Here is a 12093-nt window from a genome sequence, read left to right as displayed (position 1 = left end):
GGGATGGGCAGAAAGCAAAGGAGAAAGATAATCCCAAGCAGGCTCTGCACTGACAGCAAGTTCGTGAGTTTGAGTCCCGTGTTGGGCTCAAACTCATGAACTGGGAGATTGTGACCTGAGCTGAGATCCAGAGTCAGACGCTTAACTGACTGAACCACGTAGGTGCCCCAAATGTGTGTTTATTTTTGAGAGAGAGAGAAAGAGAAAGAAAGAGAAAGTGGTGCAGAGAGAGAGGGAAACAGAGGATCCAAAGCAGGCTCCTCGCTATCAGCATAGAGCTTGATGTGGGTCTCGAGCTCACGAACTGTGAGATCATGACCTGAGCTGAAGCTGGATGCTAACAGACTGAGCCACCCAGGTGTCCCAGCCCTTTCAAACAGTAGTTTATGAGAAGGCTAAGTGACAAGCTGGCTGACTCTAAAGGCATTCAACTGTCTATACTTTGCTTTATTGTTTTTCTTCTTGGTAGTAGGAGGAGGCTTTAGGTTCCTAGTAATTTCTTGATAAATTTGTTAGGTGAGTTGTTAAAGGTGCTGAAGTGTTTAAACAGATTTTCTTCACATTATTTAAACTTTGTATTTAGTAGTAATACTGGTTAGGGATTAAATGCAGGGTTGGGGGCAAGCATATTCAAATAACTACGTCACCATTAACATATCCAAGATAGGAGTTGTTGATCTCATCTTAAGGAAAGGTCCCAGCTTTCACTTAGGGACGTATGTTTTATAGCAGCAAGCTATAAAACAATTGCTTCTGTTAAACAGTCCACATATTATACTTTAAGGTATTAAGCTCCCTTCAGCCTCCTTAAAGAATTTAGATTCAACTGCGTAGCACCTCTCACACCTCTCTATTAAAAGGCCATCATTTTAATTTTCTCACAGTTCTTTTCTATTTTTAATGTTATTGTTATCTTATCACATTTCTTAATGCTTTCTTATGTGTGCAGATGGTGAGTTATCTTAAATTAGATTGTATTAGTTATTGTCCTGTTATATAAAAAGAATAAATTGGAAAGATTTTCAGAGCATTGTAATAGCATTATAGATTTGTGCCTATATGTCTACACTACAGAGTTAAGCTGTTAACCCTCACCCTCTTCCACCAAATCACCCTACATATATTAACTCCAACCCCTCTTGTGTTAAAAAAACAAAACAAAACAATAAAAGTCTGATTAGGGATTGGGAAAGGCAGCAGAGGAAAATAAGTCATTCCCCAATACTGCTTCCCTCTGAAGGGAAATCCTTGGCTTCTTTTTATAAACAGGACTATAACTAACAATTGTTCAAGTCTGGTTGTGGTTTACATATTGTGTGGGATGGGAATAGCATTCTTTGTTTTATGAAGTTTTTACATATGTGGTAAGAAGGGTCATGGTACAAAGCTATATGTTTTGTGTCCCATCCCATCACCCCTCCCTTGCTACTACCTTACAATTTTTGTTCTTCAAGAGCCAGATTCTCTGTGGCTCAGGAATGGAGTTTTCCTTAGTCTCTAAGGGCTAATCTGGGTTAGAGAGCCTAGTGATAGCTGTGGGCTTTGACCTCTATTAATTTAGACCTAATCACTTTTTCAGACTTACAGATTTCAAATTAGAAATATAAGCCCTTGCATCTGACTCAGTGAACTCTTAACACTCAAGGCAAATTAAATGGATAAAGCTTGAATTTTGTTCTTATCTCCAGTATATTAACAGCATCTGAAACTGCCCTCCTTTGTTTCCTCCTCCTTTTTCTCCGGCACCTCCACCTTTCCCTGTGTATCTTAAACCAGTTTTAGCATGCACTTCTTTTATGTGCTAGTAGTGTAAGACTGAGTTGAGGTTGATCCTCCTTCAAAAAGCAGTTTCCACAAGATTTTATTGGATGGGGGATGACTGCCTCTTAAAAAGTAGACATTTTCCCCCATGTGTTTGTATCAGATTTGCTTTGTTCTGTGTACCTGCAACAAACTTAATTTATGCATAAAGTAAACCTTCTTAATTAAAGCCTGAAGGCTACAATCTTGTTTTCCATGATTATTAAGTGAGCTATTCTTTAGACTCATTTTCAGTTAGGATTTAGAAATGTATAGCAGTCATCTATTTAAAATGTCTGTTAGAGATAATAAAGTTTTTGCTTCAGCTGTAGATATAGATTGTGGATTTAGTCTTAGCTATCTCTACAAAGGTTGCTGCTCTAGTAGTGTCACTTGTGTAGTTGGTTATTAGTCTCCTAACAGAACCATTTTGTTTGAAAGTTACAAATCACTAGTCTAGCTATATAATAATTTATTCTGCACTTTGTTTTCTTAATGACTCACAATTCTTAATTTTGTTTTTAGCTGGGAAAACTCTTCAGATATTTAACATTGAAATGAAAAGTAAAATGAAGGCCCATACCATGACTGATGATGTCACTTTCTGGAAATGGATCTCTTTGAATACGGTTGCTCTTGTTACGGATAATGCAGTTTATCATTGGAGTATGGAAGGAGAGTCTCAGCCAGTGAAAATGTTTGATCGCCATTCTAGCCTTGCAGGGTGCCAGATTATCAATTATCGTACAGATGCAAAGCAAAAGTGGTTACTTCTGACTGGCATATCTGCACAGGTAACATTTTTCTAGATGTTTGATAAAAGGTATAGAGAATGAGTGTTCTCAGAATGCAGTTTATTTTGAAATTAGGTTGTCTATGCTTGGTCCTGGTGAATGAGACTTATTTGGAAAGACTTTCTTTTTTAAGAAATAAAGGTTGCTAGCTTAATGGCTTTATGCTGACAATACGTTTTCAGAGTACTCTTACCAGGTGATTTTAGGTTTAGGTTTTACTTGCAGTTTGAGTGGATATTGAGTTCCTGTGTGAATGATTTGGAACTTATTATGGCCATTTATTGCAGAATGAGTTTTCTAATATATATTCTTTAAGATAGTGTAAAGAGATGGTTGTATGTGAAGCACATTTTAAGTATTCATATTGTTTTAATGTAATGTTGGAGCCAAATTTTAAATGAAGAGGTATCAAATCTACATTGAGAGACTACATTATAAAGAATTATAAATCCTGCCAAAAGTGATATAAAACATTCTAATTATTTTACCTCTTGATGAATCTGGGAGTTATTGATTCATTGGGTCTCCAAACTTTATTCTCTTTGATCCTTTGTAGCAAAATCGTGTGGTGGGAGCTATGCAGTTATATTCTGTAGATAGGAAAGTATCTCAGCCCATTGAAGGACACGCGGCTAGTTTTGCGCAGTTTAAGATGGAAGGAAATGCAGAAGAATCAACGTTATTTTGTTTTGCAGTACGGGGTCAAGCTGGAGGGAAGGTAAGTTTTGGCTTTGGAAGTTGTTAGTGAGCACTGATCTTTGTCTCTCTACTAATTAGTCCTCTAATTTCAAAATAGTCTTACCCTTCGGGGCGCCTGGGTGGCGCAGTCGGTTAAGCGTCCGACTTCAGCCGGGTCACGATCTCGCAGTCCGTGAGTTCGAGCCCCGCGTCAGGCTCTGGGCTGATGGCTCGGAGCCTGGAGCCTGTTTCCGATTCTGTGTCTCCCTCTCTCTCTGCCCCTCCCCCGTTCATGCTCTGTCTCTCTCTGTCCCAAAAATAAATAAACGTTGAAAAAAAAAAATTAAAAAAAAAATAGTCTTACCCTTCATTGTTAATTTTTAATTTTTTTTCTTTAATGGACTGTGCATGAATTTTAAAAAAAAATTTTTTTAAATGTTTTATTTGAGAGAGAGAGGGAGAGAGAGAGAGAGAACGAGTGGGGGAGGGGCAGAGAGAAAGGGGGACGAATGATCCCAAGAGGGCTCTGCACTGACAGCAGAGAGCCTGATGCAGGGTTCACATTCACAAACCATAAGATCTAGACCTGAGCTGAACTTGGAGGCTTAACCTACTAAGACAACCAGGTGCCCCAAAGTTGTTTTGATGTTGTTGTTGTTTTTTAAGTTTACTTACTTTGAGAGAGACCAAGAGAGTGTGAGCAGGGAAAGGGCAGAGAAAGAAGGAGAATCTCAAGCAGCCTCCACGCCGTCAGCACAGAGCCCATTCAGGGCTCGAACTCACATACTGAGAGATTATGACCTGAGCTGAAATCAGGAGTTGGATGCTTAATCTGCTGTGCCACCCAAGCACCCCGTTAATTTGTTTGTACTATTCAGATTTATGGTGACTTAGTTTGTTTAAATTCTGCTTCTAGTGATACATATCTAAAATGAATTAGTGTTTTCTTGTGATACTTGTCTAAAATGAGTAATGTTGTTTAACAACTTTTTTATATCAGCTCTTTAAGGGGCGCCTGGGTGGCTCAGTCAGTTAAACATCCAACTTTAGCTCAGGTCACGATCTCACGGTCGGTGAGTTCGAGCCCCGTGTCAGGCTCTGTGCTGACAGCTCAGGGCCTGGAGCCTGTTTCAGATTCTGTGTTTCCCTCTCTCTCTGCCCCTCCCCTGCTCATGCTCTGTCTCTCTGTCTCAAAAATAAATAAAAACATTAAAAAAAAAATTTATATTGGCTCTTTAACACTATTTTTATTGCCTTTACCAAAGGCCTTTGTTTTTAAACTTTACTGCGTGTAAGAGTGATTAGGGTTGCTGCAATGTACATTTGTTTGCCTTACATCTGGAGAGTCTGGTCCAGGGGTACCTGTGTGGCTTAGTTGGTTAAGCGTCTGACTGTTGACTTAGGTCATAATCTCATGGTTCAGTTTGTGAGATCCAGCCTTATGTCAGGCTCTGTAATGATAGTGTGGAGCCTGCTTAGGATTCTCTTTTTCTCCCTCTCTCTGCCCCTGCCCTGGTTATACTCTCCCACTTAAGCTCTCAAAATAAATTTTTAAAAAAATAAAAACATAATCTCATTCAATAAGTGGAGCTCATAATCTACAATTTAAATGCCATAGGTGTCTAGATGGGTATGGACTACAATTTGAGTATTATCGTCCTAAGTCAGCTTCTCAACCCTGGCTGTACGTTGGAATCACCTAGAAAAATTGAAGTACTATATATTGGGATTCTTAGTTACAGACAACAGAAAGAAGGCCTGGTTGGTTAGAGTATAAAAAGTTTAGTGAAAAGATAATGGATTATTTACATTTAGCTAGGAAGGTTTAAACCCAGGCTTGGAAAAAATGAGGAATAAAGGAGAATGGGCAGTAGTCATGGTCCCAGCCTAAAGCCCTGCCATAGAACTTTGGGGACTCAGCTACTGCTATGACTGCACTTCTCGATGCCACAGTTAGTTAGTACTGCTGGCTGTAGAAACTCATAAGATCGAGATTGCTTGAAATCTGTAGTCTCTTAGAGAGGGAACATACGCGCAGAGAGTTAAAATTCTGCCTAAAATTTCAGAGTAAGAATCCCTGAAGTGAGGAATGATCCAACCATCCTTTCAATATGACAAGGATAGAAAACATTGGTATTTATGTCTCAATTGGTACAATTTAACAAAAAGACACATAAGTTTTAGAAATCCGATCTTATCCTTAAGACATAAGGCTGAGACTTTTTTTTGAAAAGTCCAAAAACTTTGTCATTTTTCTAGTATCTGAAAACCTGTGCCTGAGCCTATAGTCTGCCATGGCTTTTGGAAGGCAGCTATATTCTGTACCAAAGTCTGCCATGGCTTTTGAAGGAAGACCCAGTTCTTTTCAGTATAGGTAGTTATCCTAATTAAGGATGAGACCCTACAAGTTTCATATGGTATATATCTTGGAAACCATATTGTTTTCTTGTTTGAGTCCATTCTTGACATGACTAAGCTAAATATATAATACTCTGTTACTGAGATTATTTACTTTCTTTTGCCTGGCTGATGTACAGCATCAGATATTTTAAACCAAAATATTCTCATCCATGAGGTATATGTGATTAGAGAGACAGTTTAGGTGTATATTTTCCATCTGTGTTAGAGTAGATGTATAGGCAGAGAAGGATTTAACAATTTAAGTTAGAGTTCTATTTGGAAATACTAAATTATCATTGAAAACCATGAGAAGGTGCCTTTGTTGGTAATATATTACCATTCTGTGTCCTTAATACAAGGTAGATTGAGGTATGATCCCTCTAACTATTCATTTAACTTTTTAAAGTTTTTATCTTGAAATAATACAAGGACAGCACAGAGAGATGCCTATGTTCTTTACCTAGTTTTTGGTTACATCTTATAGAGCTATATAGTACAGTAGAAAAACTAGAAACAGATGTTAGTACAATTGTGTTATTCTGTGTCATTTAATAGGAGTAGATTCATGATACATACTGTCTTCCCTCCTGCAACCCCCTTTTAGTCACACCCACTTGCTCCCTTCTCCCCCCACATCTGTAACTCTTGACAACTACTAATTTACTCTCTGTTTGTATAATATGTCACTTCAAGAATGCTATATAAGTAGAACTGTATAGCTTGTGACCTTTTGAGATTAGCACTTTTTTTTTTTTTCACTTGGCATAATGTCCATGAGACTTGTTTTTTTTTTTTTTTTTTTTTTTACTGAGGAGTATTCCATGCTATGGTTGTACCATAGTTTAATATTCACCTATTTTGGGACATTTGGGTTGTTTCCAGTCTGGGGCTACAAATAAAGCTGCTGCGATCAACGGGTAAATGATCTAGATTTATATCAATTTTATTTTCTTGTGAACAGTTACATATCATTGAAGTTGGCACACCACCTACAGGGAATCAGCCCTTTCCAAAGAAGGCAGTGGATGTTTTCTTTCCTCCAGAAGCACAAAATGACTTTCCTGTTGCAATGCAGGTATTTTAAGTAAAACAAATGGACTTTTAAAATCTCTCCTCATTACAAAACTAACCCCAAACTGCTACTTACAGTCAATATTAATAGTGCTTAGAGGAATATCCTTTATTTAATAGTAAAGTTTATTAGTAAAACTTTGTGAAGAAATATTCTTAACATTCACATAATACATAAACTGGGTTATCATAAGTTCAAAATTATGTTTTCTCTTTTATACATTTTATTCATACTCTTTGTTTACAGTAAGAGCTTGGGATATTAACGTGCTATAAAAAGGAGAAACCATACGTACGTTAACTTTTAAGATTTTTCATATACGCCTCTTGTCAAAGTTCTAGAATTTACCATATCTGAGATGGAATTAAGTTTTTTCTTTGTAGATTCATGATTTTACTGAAGTGTTGATTTTCTTTATACAGATCAGTGAAAAGCATGATGTAGTGTTCTTGATTACTAAGTATGGTTATATCCACCTCTATGATCTTGAGACTGGTACCTGTATCTACATGAATAGAATCAGTGGAGAAACAATCTTTGTTACTGCACCTCATGAAGCCACAGCTGGAATAATTGGAGTAAACAGAAAGGGACAAGTAAGGAAACCTTGAAACTTAAATTAAGCAATAAAGTAACACTGCTGTTAGCTTTTCTTTTTCCTAAAAAGCAAATGTGGTTTGGATGTCAGAAAATAATATATACATAAAAATACAGAAGCACGTGATAAAAAGTCTCTCTTTGATCCTGTCTCAGAGAAAGAAACTGACATATAGCCACTTAGGATTGTGTTTATCTGTCGTTATTGTCAAAAGAAATGACTCTCCATACAAAGAAATTATTTGGGTCACATTTTACAGACACCATACTTTCTTTTCAATAGGGTTTTTTTTTTGTTCCTGTGATTGCTAAAACAGATAATCAACTATTGGGAAAAGAATTCTCTTTACATCTCTTTTCCTGACTCTAATTATTATTAAATATTTAATGTTGGAAGGTGATATGTTATGGTAGCTATTGTGGGGTACCTGGAAAGTTATCCAATTAGATAGGGAAAATATTAGTTGTTCTGAAATTGTCACATTGAACAGACCTCTTCACAGCACCTAACCAAGTGATCCTTTTTCTCTTTTCTTAGTATTTTAATGTTCCACCAGGAAGTATCTTATTTTCTAAAAAATGGTTAAAATTTCAAAAGCAATACTGTTATTGGTCTTGCCTTTTGCTAGTTTTCCTTGAAGTTAGTATTTTTCCCAGATAGAAGTGGATAGGGTAATAATGTATGTATGTAAAGAGGCAAATATTATAGAGAAAGGGAGTCTTTCTCTACCTATCATTCCCTATCTCCTTCCCACACCTGGTTAGGTGCTCCTGCTTTATTCCCCTAGAATTTAGGTAGCTCTCCTCATAGCACATATCACAGTGAGTTAATTACCAATTACTTGTTAAACTGCTTCAGTTGCTATTCTTCATTAGGAAAGGGACTTTTCTTTGTTTAATTGTATTTCTACACCAGTCACTGTCTGGGCGTATTTCTACACCAGTCACTGTCTGGGCACTAAAACAACTTTAAAAATTCAGTAGCTTTCATTTTATTCAGTTGTATGGATCTCTCTTGGAAAAATCAAGAATGCATTGGCCTTGTGGTGAACTAGATTAGTGATAATTTAATAATCATGAAGTTGTTAAGCCAAAGATCTTTTTATTTCTGCCACTGTGCTGATGATTTTAAGATAATGCTTAAACTAAAGTATCTGGAAGAGTTTCCCCTTGTATATTTGCTGTTCATAACTCTGATTTTAAGAATTTATTGATCACCTTCCCCAACAGATTTTGTGTGCCAGTTGCTCTGAGTAGGGAGATGAGTGTTTATAGTAAGCTTAGGACATTTCCTCCACTCTTTGATCAAAGCCAACTACAGTTGGACATATTCCCTAAGAATGAAGTCATGGTTTCTATTTGTTTGAAAATGAAAAGCTATCAAGAGAAGATTTTTGCCAATATCTAGCTTAAATTCTGAACTTGGTAGAACTGAGTGGGTACTTTAGAAGGTAGAGAGGAACCCTTCTCTGTCCCTTGTAGATCTTAAGTACTGGTTCCTAGAAATCTGCTAGAATAGTCTAAAAATAGGATGAAGATGAAACTAATGGATTTGGTGTCTGGGGAAGATAAAGGTGTAGCAATTAGTAGGAAGCTTCAGGCAGTGTAATTGGAACTAGATTTGTTCATCTTTACTTTTCCTAGGAGCTAAGCATGAAGAGTCAGGTCCAGAATGCAAACTGTTAAGAAAGTAATTCCTTCCTTTAATGTCTTAATTTGTAGTAGAATGACATGGGGCAATACAAGATAGCCATAGCTTTGGGGGTGGGGCGGGGGGATCTGACCTCTAGAAGTGAAAGCATTTTGGAAGTTAAAATTTCTTCATTTTTCTCAAAAGGAAACAGAACAGGCAAGGTACACTGTTACTGTCTGTTTGGTTACTGAGTTCTCAGATTGTATTTTTATTCTTAGTCCTGGGACAGAAATTTCACATTTTCATTTATTTAACAAATATTAAGCATTTATTTTGGGCAAAACACTGTCTGGTACTAATAATGCAGCTAAGGAAAGATACATCCCTGTCCTTATGTGGAATAGTGACTAAGAAATAGATGAGAAATTGTAGTATTAGAAGTGCTGTTGGGGTAATATAAGTAGTTTATAAGCTGAGGTATATAACCATCTTTGGTGTTGGGGAGAGGAATGGATATGAACATAGTGAAGGAAAGGTTCCCTTTCTCATGTCAATTGATAGTAGTTTAGATTTTAGGCAAATAGGGCAGGGTTCTGTGGCAGTGACATTTTAGGAGGACTAGGATGAGTAACTGTTCCCCAAATAGAAGCAATGGAAAGTGCTCTTTACTGATGCTACATTTATTAAGCAACTGCTGTATACCTTGCATTACATTAGGTGCTTAAGGAGTCAGTGATCTCTCCCCTCATTGTTATATAATTTGGCCTCTAGGAATGTAAATGTAATTAAAGAAAATTACTGAAAATCTTTGTTTAAAAAAAAAAAATCCTGAAGTTAAGAAGAATATACCTTAAACTTCTTCCAGCTGAGCCCTAGATTTCATTTAGATTTCAGAGCCCTGTAGGTTGTCGAGACTGTGTCTCTCAAGAATTGATAAACAAAATGGAGAGCTGTCTTTCAGAGCTCAGCTAAATGGGAGCCTTTGGTATTAACCATGTTAAGAATGAATGGATGGTAGCAAAGCAATTTGTTTGGACAATATGAAGACAGTATGAAAAAGGGAGTTATTTGTCTTACAGAATGGCCATATTGTTGGAATCCGCAACTGTTCAGCAACTCTTTAGTCTTCTCTGTCTTGGCTTTTTTTTTTTTTTTCCCTTTAAAACTAAAAAAAAATTTTATGGCAATAAGAAAACAACTGTCACAATTTCATTACCTTATGACTCAGCAGTAAACAGCTCTAAACAGATTTGGTATCTTTGATAGCCAAATGAATACATTGCAGCTATTCATTAATCTTTAAATTTCAGGTTCTGTCAGTATGCGTGGAAGAAGAAAACATAATTCCTTATATCACCAATGTCCTACAAAATCCTGATTTGGCTCTGAGAATGGCTGTACGTAATAACTTAGCTGGTGCTGAAGAACTCTTTGCCCGGAAATTTAATGCTCTTTTTGCCCAGGGAAATTACTCAGAGGCAGCAAAGGTAGCTGCTAATGCACCAAAGGTAAATAGCTATGAAGTTGCCATGATTGGATTAATGTTAATAAGTTCTGTTTCTAATACTGTTAGGAGTGGAACCAGTTCTCCACAGAGAAGACTGATCCTTTTTAGCTTGCATTTCCTTTAGTCATATATGAGTTACATGTCAGTGCCTCTAGATTTGGTTAGCTTTTTAAAAACTCAGATGTCTGATATGTAGATCTAGCAAGCTATGATTTACATAGATGTAATGTTCAGTTACTTAGTTACAATACTGATTGCCCTCATCAATGATAGTTACTGATTCTATTTCTAAGATTTGAAAAGTTAAGTAGAGCATGTTAGTAAGATTTGTCTGAAGTTTAGTTGAGTTTATTCTTACCAGCTTTGTATTATGTTGGACTGAATTAACCTTACACCTTGATCAATCAGCATTATGAAATTTGCACTTAATGTAAACCTAGAACAATAGCTAGCTATAAATAGTTTATGATTATGCTGTTCTCTCATACAATGGCATTGTAATTGGGTTGATAGATTTCTGATTCTGAATAATCTCATAACCTTGAACCAGAGGCGTGACGGACATTTACTGAATCTTTACCATTCAGTGTATTGAAGATTTTAAATTTATTATTGGTAGATGAAATCATGCTTTGAAGATTGGCCTAAGAGATCCGTGGAGTTATTAGTGTGATGTTGGATCACCTATTAAGAGGAGTCTTTAACGTTTCTCTTTCTTAAAGGGAATCCTTCGTACTCCAGACACTATCCGTCGGTTCCAGAGTGTCCCAGCCCAGCCAGGTCAAACTTCTCCTCTACTTCAGTACTTTGGAATTCTCTTGGACCAGGGCCAACTAAACAAATATGAATCCTTAGAACTATGTAGGCCTGTACTTCAGCAAGGACGGAAACAGCTTTTGGAGAAATGGTTAAAAGAAGATAAGGTACGTTAACTTACGTTAACATATTTTTGCTTTGATTGCATTAAATACCATGGTAGCCAGTTAAAAACATTTAGGCTGCACCAAAATGTCCACTATTTACTGCTTGCAGGAATAGAACAAGGACAGACATTGCATGAGATGCATAAACTTAACTACCTTTTGAAAATAACGTTTTTTGTGGCATGTTGAGATAGGGTATTTTTGTTCAGTTTTTTAAATGGAATCCAGGATTCTTGCTTGGTGCTTAAAACTACTAACCTGGAAACAAATTGCTATCCTTTTGCTTTAGGAAAAGTGTAGTGAGAAAGGCCTATTTCAGTATACATTCATATTTGTCAACATGTGTAACACTCATTTGAATATAAGAATATATTCTTGTCTTTCACATTCCACGCTTGATAAGCACAGTAATTTTAACCATATAAATGCCATATATATATTATATATATATATATGTTTTTTAAACTTCCCAAGTATCATCAAAATTGTCATATTTGCTGCTTGTAACCATGTTTAGATGTACAAGGGAAACATATAAAATGTTGGATCATTGATATGAAGATACCAGGCCTGTCTAATTAGCAGTGATAGAGATTCCCAAAGTGATTTCACATAAAGTTAATTTGCATTATATGGGAAAACATTTAACTAGTTTCTTGAAATTTTTAAAAATGTGAACCTTTAAAATC

General features: G+C 36.4%; 1 protein-coding gene across 1 annotated transcript in view; it reads left to right on the top strand.

The window, feature by feature from the left end:
• CLTC (clathrin heavy chain) overlaps positions 1–12093 on the top strand; it is a 65870-nt gene that overhangs the window by 24577 nt on the left and 29200 nt on the right. The window contains exons 3-8 of the mRNA XM_047834027.1: positions 2326–2594; positions 3151–3312; positions 6634–6747; positions 7167–7340; positions 10285–10482; positions 11204–11404. Of these exons, the coding sequence (XP_047689983.1) occupies positions 2326–2594; positions 3151–3312; positions 6634–6747; positions 7167–7340; positions 10285–10482; positions 11204–11404 (1118 nt within the window). The remainder of the gene's footprint in view (positions 1–2325; positions 2595–3150; positions 3313–6633; positions 6748–7166; positions 7341–10284; positions 10483–11203; positions 11405–12093) is intronic.

Source organism: Prionailurus viverrinus, chromosome E1 (assembly GCF_022837055.1).
Source record: "Prionailurus viverrinus isolate Anna chromosome E1, UM_Priviv_1.0, whole genome shotgun sequence".
NCBI lineage: Eukaryota > Metazoa > Chordata > Mammalia > Carnivora > Felidae > Prionailurus > Prionailurus viverrinus.
Note: the sequence above shows the minus strand (reverse complement) of the source record. Positions and strands in the feature narration are given on the sequence as shown.